This window comes from Pongo pygmaeus, chromosome 6 (assembly GCF_028885625.2).
Source record: "Pongo pygmaeus isolate AG05252 chromosome 6, NHGRI_mPonPyg2-v2.0_pri, whole genome shotgun sequence".
In the NCBI taxonomy this organism is placed as follows: Eukaryota; Metazoa; Chordata; class Mammalia; order Primates; family Hominidae; genus Pongo; species Pongo pygmaeus.
Window position 1 is genome coordinate 101,674,778 of NC_072379.2, and position 11,964 is coordinate 101,686,741.

Below are 11,964 nucleotides of genomic sequence, written 5' to 3' on the forward strand. Positions count from 1 at the left end.
AGTAGCTGGGACTATAGGCGTGTGCCACAATGCCTGGCTTATTTTGTATTTTTAGTAGATATGGGGTTTCACCATGTTGGTCAGTCTTGAACGCCTGACCTCAGGTTATCCACCCGCCTTGGCCTTCCAGTGTTGGGATTACAGGCGTGAGCCACCACACCCAGCCCTGTCATCTTTACTATGTCTGCAATTGGCACCTCCATCCCTCAGGTGGTTGAAACAGCAACCTGAAAGTCATTGTTGACTATCCCTCTTCTTTACCATCCCCACACATCCAACCCATCAGCCCAGCTGCCTTAAAGTTGTTGTTGACACACTCTCCTCCTTCTTTCTAAATTAATCCAACAGCCAGTTTTGCTGATCTCACCTACAAAATATATCATATGTCTTTCCAAAGTCTTTCCATTCTTACAGCCACCATTCTAGTTCAAGATGGAAGAGTCAGCTGGTTGAAAATAAGTTTGCAGAATGACTGTGAAAATTCAACTAGGCAGAATCCTGAGGAGTTCTTTGAGTGTGAGCTTGCGTGGTTGTCGGCAGTCATTCCTGCAGCTCTGTCAGTCCAGCTTGACTGAATGTCAGTTTGATTTCTGCTTCCTGTTTTGGATACTGAGCCCTTATCCGCTCCTCACCCTGCCCTTGCCCCTGCCTTTGAATCTGTCCCTTTCTCTGTTCTTGGGGTGATGGCACCAAAATGATTGTAGGAATCTGTCCCAAATCTGCCTTAAGATGTTGTATAATAGATTTAATAAATATGGTAAATCAGTCACTTGGAAAACAAAAAGCTCAGCTAATTGATCATTAGGGGAAGTGATTTTTTTTTGACAAGTTTTTTTTTTGGAAACTGGCTAGAAGGGAATTGATTTTTGGCCAGCTGACCTACAGCTGTTCAAGCCATTATCACCTTTGCCTACCATGAACTGCTGTCACCTCTACCTGGTTTCCTCACATCCATTCTGGTGCCCCTCCCACTACCCAAATCCATTCCCCCCACAGCAGTCTTCAGTGACCTCTTACAAAGTGATATGGTTTGGCTGTGTCCCTACCCAAATCTCATCTTGAATTGTAGCTCCCATAATTTCCATGTGTTGTGAGAGGGACCAGGTGGGAGGTAACTGAATCATGGGGGCGGGTCTTTCTCATGTTGTCCTCATGATAGTGAATATGTCTCATGAGATCTGATGATTTTATGAAGGGCAGTTCCCCACACAAGCTCTCTTTTGCCTGCCACCATGTAAGATGCGACTTTGCTCGTTTGCCTTCTGCCATGATTGTGAGGCTTCCCCAGCCACATGGAAGTGTGAGTCTATTAAACCTCTTTTTCTTTATAAATTACCAAGTCTCAGGTATGTCTTTGTTAGCAGTGTGAGAAGACTTATGCACAAAGAAAACCTAAATAAAAAGTAATGCCGATAGCTTTTCACTGCACTCAGAATGAAACCCAAAAATGGCCTAAGAAGACTCTGCAGGCCTACCTCTGCCCACCTCGCCTGCCACTGCCGCCTGCTCCCTCACACTGCTGGAACACTGCTTTTCCATTCATTCTTTGTACCACATCCAATTCTTTTCCTGCTCAGTGCCTTCACACACGCTATTCCTTCTGCCTGAAATGCATTTTCTCTCTTTCTTGACCTGAGTCAGGTCTCAGCTCAAACCTCATTTCCTGGATCCACTATTTTTTTTTTCCAATAGAGTCTTGCTCTGTTGCCCAGGCTGGAGTCCAGTGGCACGATCTCAGCTCACTGCAACCTCCACCTCCCAGGTTCAAGTGATTATCCTGCCTCAGCCTCCTGAGTAGCTGAGACTACAGGCACATGCCACCATGCCTGGATAATTTTTATATTTTTTGTAGAGATGGGGTTTCACCATGTTGGCCAGGCTGATCTCAAACTCCTGACCTCAGGTGATCCACCCACCTCAGCCTTCCAAAGTGCTGGGATTACAGGCATAAACCACCACAGCCGGCCCTAGATCCACTATTTTTATTTCACAATACCTTATCTTTTCCTTCATTTGGCTTATCATTATAATTAAAATTTTTGTATGTGCTTTTTTCTGCTTAGCAATCTCATGCCTTGATTGGATGGTTAGTGAGCTCCATGAGGACAGTGAGCCAGATAGGTGCCTAATAGACATGTACTGTTTAGAATACATGAATAAGTTAATGAATATTTTCTTAAGTTCTTATATCACATATAAAACCAGAGAGTTGCTGCAATATACTACAGAAATTTAGCATATCATGGTCCCTTGTAATTAGAAAATGGACTCAGAAGCCACAAACCTTAACAACAACCACAACAATAAAATGTTTCTTGAGTGACTGACTTAGAAGTGGTAAGATAATGCCCAAACAGTGTACTGATCTGCAAAATAGTAGCACCATTTTCTACTATTAATATCCCTGGAGCTTTTTTTTTTTTGAGACAGGGTCTCACTCTGTCTCCCAGGCTGGAGTGAAGTAGTATGATCATTACAGCCTTGAACTTCGCGGCTCAAATGATCCTCCTATGTCAGCCTCTCGAGTAGCTGAGACTACAGGCATGCCCAGCTATGTTTTTTGTTTTTGTTTGTTTTTTCTTTGGTAGAGACAGTGTCTCACTTTGTTGCCCAGGCTGGTCTCCAACTCCCAGTCTCAAGTGATCCTCCCACCGTGGCCTTCCAAAGTGCTGAGATTACAGGTTTAAGGATTACATGTTTCTGAAGAATGCCTTTAGATAGGTAAAGGTTACTAGAAAGACATGATAAAAATTATGAATTTGCAATCATGATGAAACAAACAGAAGGTCAAGCAATTGTTTGAGGACAGCAAGGTGGGGGGGAAGAAAGAAAGATCTACTGACCTTGAGGAAGCTGAAGCACCCCTGTGCTTATGCCTGAGACCAAGTCACCCAACACATATTCCTTGAATTTGTATGCTGGCAGCCATTTAGTTATGGGTAGGAACATATAAATGATATTTCTTATTTTTTTAGGAGTACATCTGAAAGGACAAAGACAGACAGAGATAAAGTTACAAATGAGAAACATCTCTGTAGAATTCAGACCAAAGCATTTTCCCTTCCTTATTCCCAGGAGCAATCTGGAAAAATTTCCAATTGGTGATTCAAGATGTTGCCAAACAGGGTAGGAGTCAGGGATGGGGAAAAAGAGAGTGGCTGGAATATTCCTGGGAGACAAAAGGTATTTTGAAGGTAGGTGGAGAATTAGAAAGCGTGTTGGTTATGTTAACATTTACACAGACAAAAGGCATAGTAGGAATTCAATAAATATGGTGAAATTCATGATGAAGCCTGTGTGCAAATATCTAACACTGACTGAACCTCGTGAACAGCTTTGCAAACCATGATGGCTCAGCATTCATTTTTCTCTCCACTTCACCAAACAGATTTTCTTTACACATTTGACCTTGCGCCTCTCACAATTGAAGAATTTTGTTTTCTGAACAATATCAGAAAAAGGTTAAAAGGCAACATACGTGAATGCCTGTTTCAGCTTATCCGCAATGGAATCAGGAACCTTGTCCTTTGTGTGTAGTCTTTCCTGGAGGACCGGATGACTAAAGATAGGCCTTTCCACATAGTACCTCTGGGTTGCTGCAAGGATTTCATTTTCTTCAGCATGATCCATAGTACTCTGAAATTATTCATTAACAGCCGGAGACAAGCATTTCCTGAGTGTCACTAGGGGAAAAAAGAAAAACTCCATTTTACTTGCCAAAATCCTACTGATGACTTTTCCTAAGCATCTCTTCTTTGTGGTGTTCCAAGTTCTTCTGAGGCTTTCTTTGGATGCCCTAGAGGACCTAATGTATTGATCTGTATATAGGAGGCAGTAATTAATGAAATCGAAATCAATTAAAAAATAAACGTGACTTATTCCCTCCCAGGGTAATAAATGGTCAATGTGTGTACTTTTAACAAAAGCTCATATTAAGTGCAATGGCTAAATACTAGTGAGTTCCCTCTAGGTCCATATAAGAGGAATTGCAAATCAGGTCAATTTTGACCAGCTATATGTCAAGGAAACAGAAAAAAAGAGTACGATCAGTCCTTAAATTGACTCAATGTTTCTTAAAGCTATATTAGCCTCATTTCCAATTCTATATTTATGGTTGATTACTCTTTAAATTATTCTATGGTTCAGAGTTGAGGCTTACATGTCTGTTTGAGGGAAGTTGCTGGTGACCTCTGTGAAAGGCAGTAAGTTAAAAACATCAAATGGCCATACTGCCCAAGGTAATTTATAGATTCAATGCCACCCCCATCAAGCTACCAATGACTTTCTTCACAGAATTGGAAAAAACTACTTTAAAGTTCATACGGAACCAAAAAAGAGCCCGCATCGCCAAGTCAATCCTAAGCCAAAAGAACAAAGCTGGAGGCATTACACTACCTGACTTCAAACTATACTACAAGGCTACAGTAACCAAAACAGCATGGTACTGGTACCAAAACAGAGATATAGATCAATGGAACAGAACAGAGCCCTCAGAAATAACGCCACATGTCTACAACTATCTGATCTTTGACAAACTTGAGAAAAACAAGAAATGGGGAAAGGATTCCCTATTTAATAAATGGTGCTGGGAAAACTGGCTAGCCATATGTAGAAAGCTGAAACTGGATCCCTTCCTTACACCTTATACAAAAATTAATTCAAGATGGATTAAAGACTTAAACGTTAGACCTAAAACCATAAAAACCCTAGAAGAAAACCTAGGGATTACCATTCAGGACATAGGCATGGGCAAGGACTTCATGTCTAAAACACCAAAAGCAATGACAACAAAAGCCAAAATTGACAAATGGGATCGAATTAAACTAAAGAGCTTCTGCACAGCAAAAGAAACTACATCAGAGTGAACAGGCAACCTACAAAATGGGAGAAAATTTTCACAACCTACTCATCTGACAAAGGGCTAATATCCAGAATCTACAATGAACTCAAACAAATTTACAAGAAAAAAACAAACAACCCCATCAAAAAGTGGGCAAAAGATATGAACAGACACTTCTCAAAAGAAGACATTTATGCAGCCAACAGACACATGAAAAAATGCTCATCATCACTGGCCATCAGAGAAATGCAAATCAAAATCACAATGAGATACCATCTCACACCAGTTAGAATGGCGATCATTAAAAAGTCAGGAAACAACAGGTGCTGGAGAGGATGTGGAGAAATAGGAACACTTTTACACTGTTGGTGGGACTGTAAACTAGTTCAACCCTTGTGGAAGTCAGTGTGGCGATTCCTCAGGGATCTAGAACTAGAAATACCATTTGACCCAGCCATCCCATTACTGGGTATATACCCAAAGGACTATAAATCATGCTGCTATAAAGACACATGCACACGTATGTTTATTGCGGCACTATTCACAATAGCAAAGACTTGGAACCAACCCAAATGTCCAACAATGATAGACGGGATTAAGCAAATGTGGCACATATACACAATGGAATACTATGCAGCCATTAAAAAGGATGAGTTCATGTCCTTTGTAGGGACATGGATGAAATTAGAAATCATCATTCTCAGTAAACTATCACAAGAAAAAAAACCAAACACTGCATATTCTCACTCATAGGTGGGAATTGAACAATGAGAACACATGGACACAGGAAGGGGAACATCACACTCTGGAGACTGTTGTGGGGTGGGGGGAGGGGGGAGGGATAGCTTTAGGAGATATACCTAATGCTAAATGATGAGTTAATGGGTGCAGCATACCAGCATGGCACATGTATACATATGTAACTAACCTGCACATTGTGTACATGTACCCTAAAACTTAAAGTATAATAAAAAAAAAAATCAGCACACTATTCTAATACTGTTTTGAAGTTGATTACATTGTCATGTTTTTGATTATTAGAATGACTGGTAGTTTTTTTCATTGCTACATAGTGATACTACTTATATGAGTAAAAGAATGATTAAAGAATAAAAATACAACATATTTGTGCATATGGAGTTGTGTACAAAAATGTTTTCTGCAGCCTTATAACAGTGAAAAGTACCTGTATGCAGTAAAAAATACATTTTGGTATATTCATAAATGTAATTCTATGTAGTAATTAAAAGAAATGCACTAAATCTATGTGTCATCATCAATAAATCTCAGAGGCAATTTTCAACAAAAATGTAAGGCAAAGATGAATACTGAGAGGATTCAATTATTTAAAGTTTAAAAACATAAAACAATAGTATATGTTATTACATATATTTGTAGTAAAGGTATAAAACCACTCATGACAACAATAAATAATGAGATCAGGATGGTGTTACCTCTAGAGAGAGGGAAATGAGACTAAGAAGGGATAGTAGAGGGCTTCTACTAACTGTATCTGCAATGTTTTAGTTTGTAAAAAAAAAAAGAACTGGCACAAAGACAGCAAAATGTGAAGATTTGATTATGCTGCTTAGTAAGTAAACTGGTGCTTGTTACATAATTGTACTTATCTATACATTTGAACTATATACTTCATAATAAAATATTAAATGCACAACAACTAAAGCCAGTATTCCCAACTGAAGGAATTTAATGGCACAGCAGGCAGAGGTTAACATGAATGCATGGTTAAGTGTTTGTGTGGTGACTGTGGAATTGTGAGGGCTACTAATGTTGGTCAATACAACTCCTTCACAGTGAAAACTCAGGTTTTCATCAAAATGAAATTACATTCAAATTGAAATCAAAGCCAGGCGTGGTGGCTCATACCTGTAATCCCAGCACTTTGGGAGGCTAAGGTGGGTGGATCACCTGAGGTCAGGAGTTCGAAACCAGCCTGGCCAACATGGAGAAAATCTGCCACTACTGAAAAAAAAAAAAAAAAATTAGTGGGGAGTGGTGGTGCACGCCTGTAATCCCAGACACTTGGGAGGCTGAGACAGGAAAATCTCTTGAACCTGGGAGGCAGAGGTTGCAGTGAGCTGAGATCGTGCCATTGTACTCCAGCCTGGGTGACAAGAGTGAAACTCCATCTCAAATCAAACAAAACAAATTGAAATCAGGGTTGTGTATGATCTACCACAAAATATTGTGCAAAATAAATACCTGTGTCCAAAGAGGTTGAAAATTCAAGAGCCTATAATAAAAAGAAATTCTGGCAGCAAATGCAACCAAGTACCACCAAAGATGATATTAAAATGTTATGGTTTGACTGTTTTTGTCTCTTTCAAAATTCAAGTTGAAACTTAACCCCCAATACAAGAGTATTACGAGGTGTGGTCCTTAGGAAGTGATTGATTATGTGGGCTCTGGAACACTCACGAATGGGATTAGGTTATAAAAAGACTTAGCAGAGGGAGTTCACCCCCTTTCATCCCTTCTGTCCCTTCCGCCATGTGAGGATACAGTGTTCCTCCTCTCTAGAGGATGATGCAATAAGACACCATCTTGGAAGCAGAGACACCTGGCCCTTAACAGCTGGTGCCTTGTTCTTGGACTTCCCAGCCTCCAGAACTGTGAGAAATAAATTTCTATTGTTTATAAATTTCTGTCTGTGGTATTTTGTTATAGCAGCTCATATGAACTAAGAAATGGTAAATCTGGAGAAAGAATTTTGCAGCAGAACCTGAGAAATAAAGATGATATGTTTTTTGTTTCAGACTAGCAAGGTGGGTTGGCCACCTCTTATCTAGCTCTTTAGGGCCACTCTAGGAACTCATCAAAATACAAGAATGACTGGGCTGATGTACAAGTGGAGTTTGACACATCACAAACCCTACCACTGGCTTCCACCTGCCCTAACTCCTCCAGATCATTACATGACAGCATTATAAAACCATTTGTAATCCAGGCAACATACCATGCTGCTTTAAGCCTCTGTGCCCATCCAGAGTTTCAATTCATTCTAATAAGAGATGTTGTTTCTTTCCCTTCACTCCTTCCATTTTCCCCACAGCCTAATCATTCTATCTTCCAAACCCTTGTTCTGTCTTCTGCTTCTCTGTGAGGTCTCCCCTCATTTATAATCCTTTATGAAATGGGCCTATGCATGTTACTTGGTGTACGCTTCCATTCTTCTATTCTAATAGAATCGTTGATCTCCTCTTCTAGACTGTAAATTCCTTGAGACAATATCATACTCTGAATTCCCAGGACCTATCTCAGTACTTGTATCTTAGCAGGTGCTCAGTAACTGGGAGGTGAATGAAATCTTTGAATGGGTATGTTATGATTATTGATAATGCATGCCATGCTTTCTCTCTTTCATCTTATAGATTATGTCTGCTTTGAACTTTTATTATTTTTTGTAGGTATCATCTTCTTAGTCTTCTTTTGTCCTAGTTCAGAAAGGTAATTTCTTCCTACATATGGCCACTTGAAGAGAAAAGGAACAGGTAGACCTGAGGAAGGTCTAATAAGAATAAGACTCTAGTTTTTCTCCTGTTGCAGAAACTCAGTTTTATCATTGATTTTCCTGTTACCCCACAGGAGTTTGCTCAGCTGTCAATCAGGTGAATTATGATGATCATGTCTAGGGATGTTTTATCACCTACAAGGCAGTGGTGACCAAATGTGGCCAATCACCACAATGGTCTGGGGAGGGCTTGAATTACTGGGTTCAGGGCCTTATCCTGAACCTACCCAGTTAGGATTTCCATTGGGTGAGGCCTGAACAATGGGTATTCACTACTTGTGGATGTAAGCGTGTGTCTCTTACCCATGTATGTGGCAACCTTCTCTGGAGATTTCAGGCCAACAGAATGGTTTACACTGAAGCATAGCAGAGAAAACACGTAAAACACTAGGCATCTTTATCTTTAGTCTTAAGAGTCCTTTGGCTATCCCCAACATCAGGAATTCCTCATGACACCCATGAATCTGAGAGTATAAAGGCAAGAGGGTGGTCACTTACCATGCCCTTATTTCTCCTTCTCCCAGAACCTCAAAATTCCTTCTATTTCATTAATTATATTTATGTATTAAAAGTTAAGCTATATTTATGTATTAAAAGTTCCCCAGGACATGCAGTTGATCAGCTAGATAGGTACTTGACATATTGAAAACATTGGCTTTCAACTCTGGCTAAACCTAGAACTTCCTTAGGTATTTTTACAAAACACTAATGCTTAGGCTCCACACCTGACCAACTAGAGCATGGCCTCCAGGAGGCAGGCTTGGGCATTTCTTTATAGCATCCTAAGATGATTCTAATGAGCAGTTCAAGTTGAGAACCACTGGCTTAGAATCTGAGAGAGAGAGAAATACATATGAAAAATACATAAGAAAAATCACAAAGAAATATTTGAAAATGGAAACCAATTATACATGTTGAAGAAATTAATACTGAATCAGTGACAAGATTAAAGCCTCATGAGATCATTTTTTAAAATAAACTTTATATTATACATCATATATAGAATATATAATACAAAATAATAAATGTAATTGCCATAAGATGCTTACTGAAAAGTACATGAAATCAGTTTTGAAGAGGATTAAAATATAAGGTCATAATTTAGTAGTAAAAAGAGCTTTTTCAAATTTACCATTTTCATTTAGGGCATTGGTTCTCAGCCATGGCTACACATTGGAGTCACCTGGGCAGCTTTAAATACTGATGCCCAAGTCTATTTCCAGGGATTCTGATTTAATTGGTCTGCAAAGCAGACAGGGATTGAGAGCTTAAGAAGCTCTCAGGTGATTCTATTGTACAGCTAAGGCTCAAAACCCCTGACACAGGAGATGGCAAAACAAACACCCTCACCCACCCATCCATGTACCCAGCACCCAAACAAACAAAAAGAAAAAAACTAAATAGGGTGTAAATAAATTCTGTGCAACGCATTATAGCACTATCTTTACTTATGTGTGTCTGCAAAATATTTAATACAAATTACAAAAGAGTACTATTTAACTTAGGTTTCTCAAGCAAAGTCTTGTTTCTATGCTTATGTTCTCACAACAAAAGAGAGTTGTGTGGAGGTGGGCAGTGCAACATCCACTATACTTCAGGCAAATGCAGTCTTAACTGTCACAATCATTTCATTGTGGGTTTCAATTAGGAGCAAATCTCAAACAAATTTAGATTTCAAAACATTAAATGGATTTTCTAAAGCATTAAGATATGCACTATCTGTAGGGTTGCCAGAGAAAATATAGACGGCTCAGTTAAATTTGCATATAAGATAATCAAGAAATAATCTTTTAGTATGTCTCAAATATTGCATGAGATATAATTATATTAAAAAGTATTCTTTGTCTCAACTTTAACTGGGTATCTTGTATTTTTCTTTGCTAAATCTGGCAACCTTAACTCTGTAGGTTAGGAAGAGACACAGAGAAGAGACGATTCTCAAATATTTTTGAGATACTGGCACCCTGGCTATAATCTATGTCCTTTTTGAGATAGCTGGTTGGTAGTTCAAGGATGTTTCAACTGGGAAAGGAAAGGAGAAGAAGATGTTGTAATGAAAGGCTGTCCTTTTGGGGGACTTTTTATTTGCATCAACAATGATTAAATAATTAAAGCCTCAAAGGCTATCAATAACCATCTTATCAGAGGCAGAGAGGCAAAGTAACCAAGGAACCAACACTAGGATATCAAATAACCAGACTCTTATACGACAGATAATGAGCTTCCAGTGTGCTGATTGAAATTATAAATCACCAAATTGTAAAAGTACACAAATCCTTACATGAGAAAAATCACTTACTAAGATCACCTAAAGGGACACGTCTTCTGGCAGGTCCTCAAACACAAAATACTAATGACAGCAAAGCAAATTGACCTAGAGCTTCAAGGTCCATTTCCCCACAGGCAGGAAGGGAGGAATTTGAAGGTAACTTAGAACATTTTTCATCATGGACTTTTTTTTTTTTTTTTGAGACAGAGTCTCACTCTGTTGCCCAGGCTGGAGTGCAGTGGCTTGATCTTGGCTCACTGCAACCTCTGCCTCCCGCATTCAAGCGATTTTCCTGCCTCAGCCTCCCGAGTAGCTGGGATTACAGGTGTGCGCCACCACGCCCAACTACTTTTTGTATTTTTTTGGTAGAAATGAGGTTTCCCCTTGTTGGCCAGGCTGTTCTCAAACTCCTGACCCTCAGGTGATTTGCCCACCTTGGCCTCCCAAAGTGCTGGAATTACAGGTGTGAACCACTGTGCCTGGCCTCATCATAGATTTTAAAATCTAAATTTATCGTAACTCTCTCCCTTTGTAGATGAGAAAATGGATCCACCTACACTCACTTGGGGGTAAGAGACTTATCCAAAAATATTCACAAAACACAAACCCTGCCTCCTATTCAAAGTAGTCTTTAAACACCATCTCTGATACTTATAAAATATTGCCATGATAAATATTTACAAATAAAAAAATAACAAAATGGTAACAACATTTTAAACTTCAGACTAAGAGCCAAAGTCAGCTGCATGCCAATAATGAAGATTCACTGTGGTTCTGTGGCGGATGCTCTGAATTGGAGGTCATGATCAGGGTAGAGCCCTGGTTCTGTACCTTAAGTGTCTCAGTCGTTCTACATTGTTATGGCAGGGTCAACTACACCAGGGTTTTCTATGCCTTGCTTGCATGTCACAATCACCTGGGGAGATTAAAACCACAATTTCCAGGCCTTCTAGAGATTCTTTTTTTTTTTTTTTTTTCTTTTGAGATGGAGTCTCACTCTGTCACCCAGGCTGGAGTGCAGTGGTGCAGTCTTGGTTCACTGCAACCTATGCCTCCTGGGTTCAAGTGATTCTCCTGCCTCAGCTTCCCAAGTAGCTGGGATTACAGGTGCCCACCACCATGGCCGGGTAATTTCTGTATTTTTAGCAGAGATGGGTTTTCACCATATTGGCCAGGCTGGTCTCCAACTCTTGACCTCAGGTGATCTGCCCACCTCAGCCTCCCAAAGTGCTGGGATTACAGGCATGAGCCACTATGCCCGGCCCCCTCTAGAGATTCTAATTTAGTAATTCTAGAATCTGTATTTTTTTTAAAGCTCATGGA

General features: G+C 39.7%; 1 protein-coding gene across 2 annotated transcripts in view; it reads right to left on the reverse strand.

Annotated features, from left to right (window-relative positions):
- SLC26A5 (solute carrier family 26 member 5) overlaps window positions 1–3,630 on the reverse strand; it is a 47,036-nt gene extending 43,406 nt beyond the window's left edge. For both annotated transcript variants that reach the window (XM_054494993.1, XM_054494992.1), the window contains exons 1-2: window positions 3,479–3,630; window positions 2,844–2,983 (exon numbers count right to left, since the gene is read on the reverse strand). In XM_054494993.1, the coding sequence (XP_054350968.1) occupies window positions 2,844–2,983; window positions 3,479–3,630 (292 nt within the window). The remainder of the gene's footprint in view (window positions 1–2,843; window positions 2,984–3,478) is intronic.
- Window positions 3,631–11,964: the final 8,334 nt, after the last annotated feature.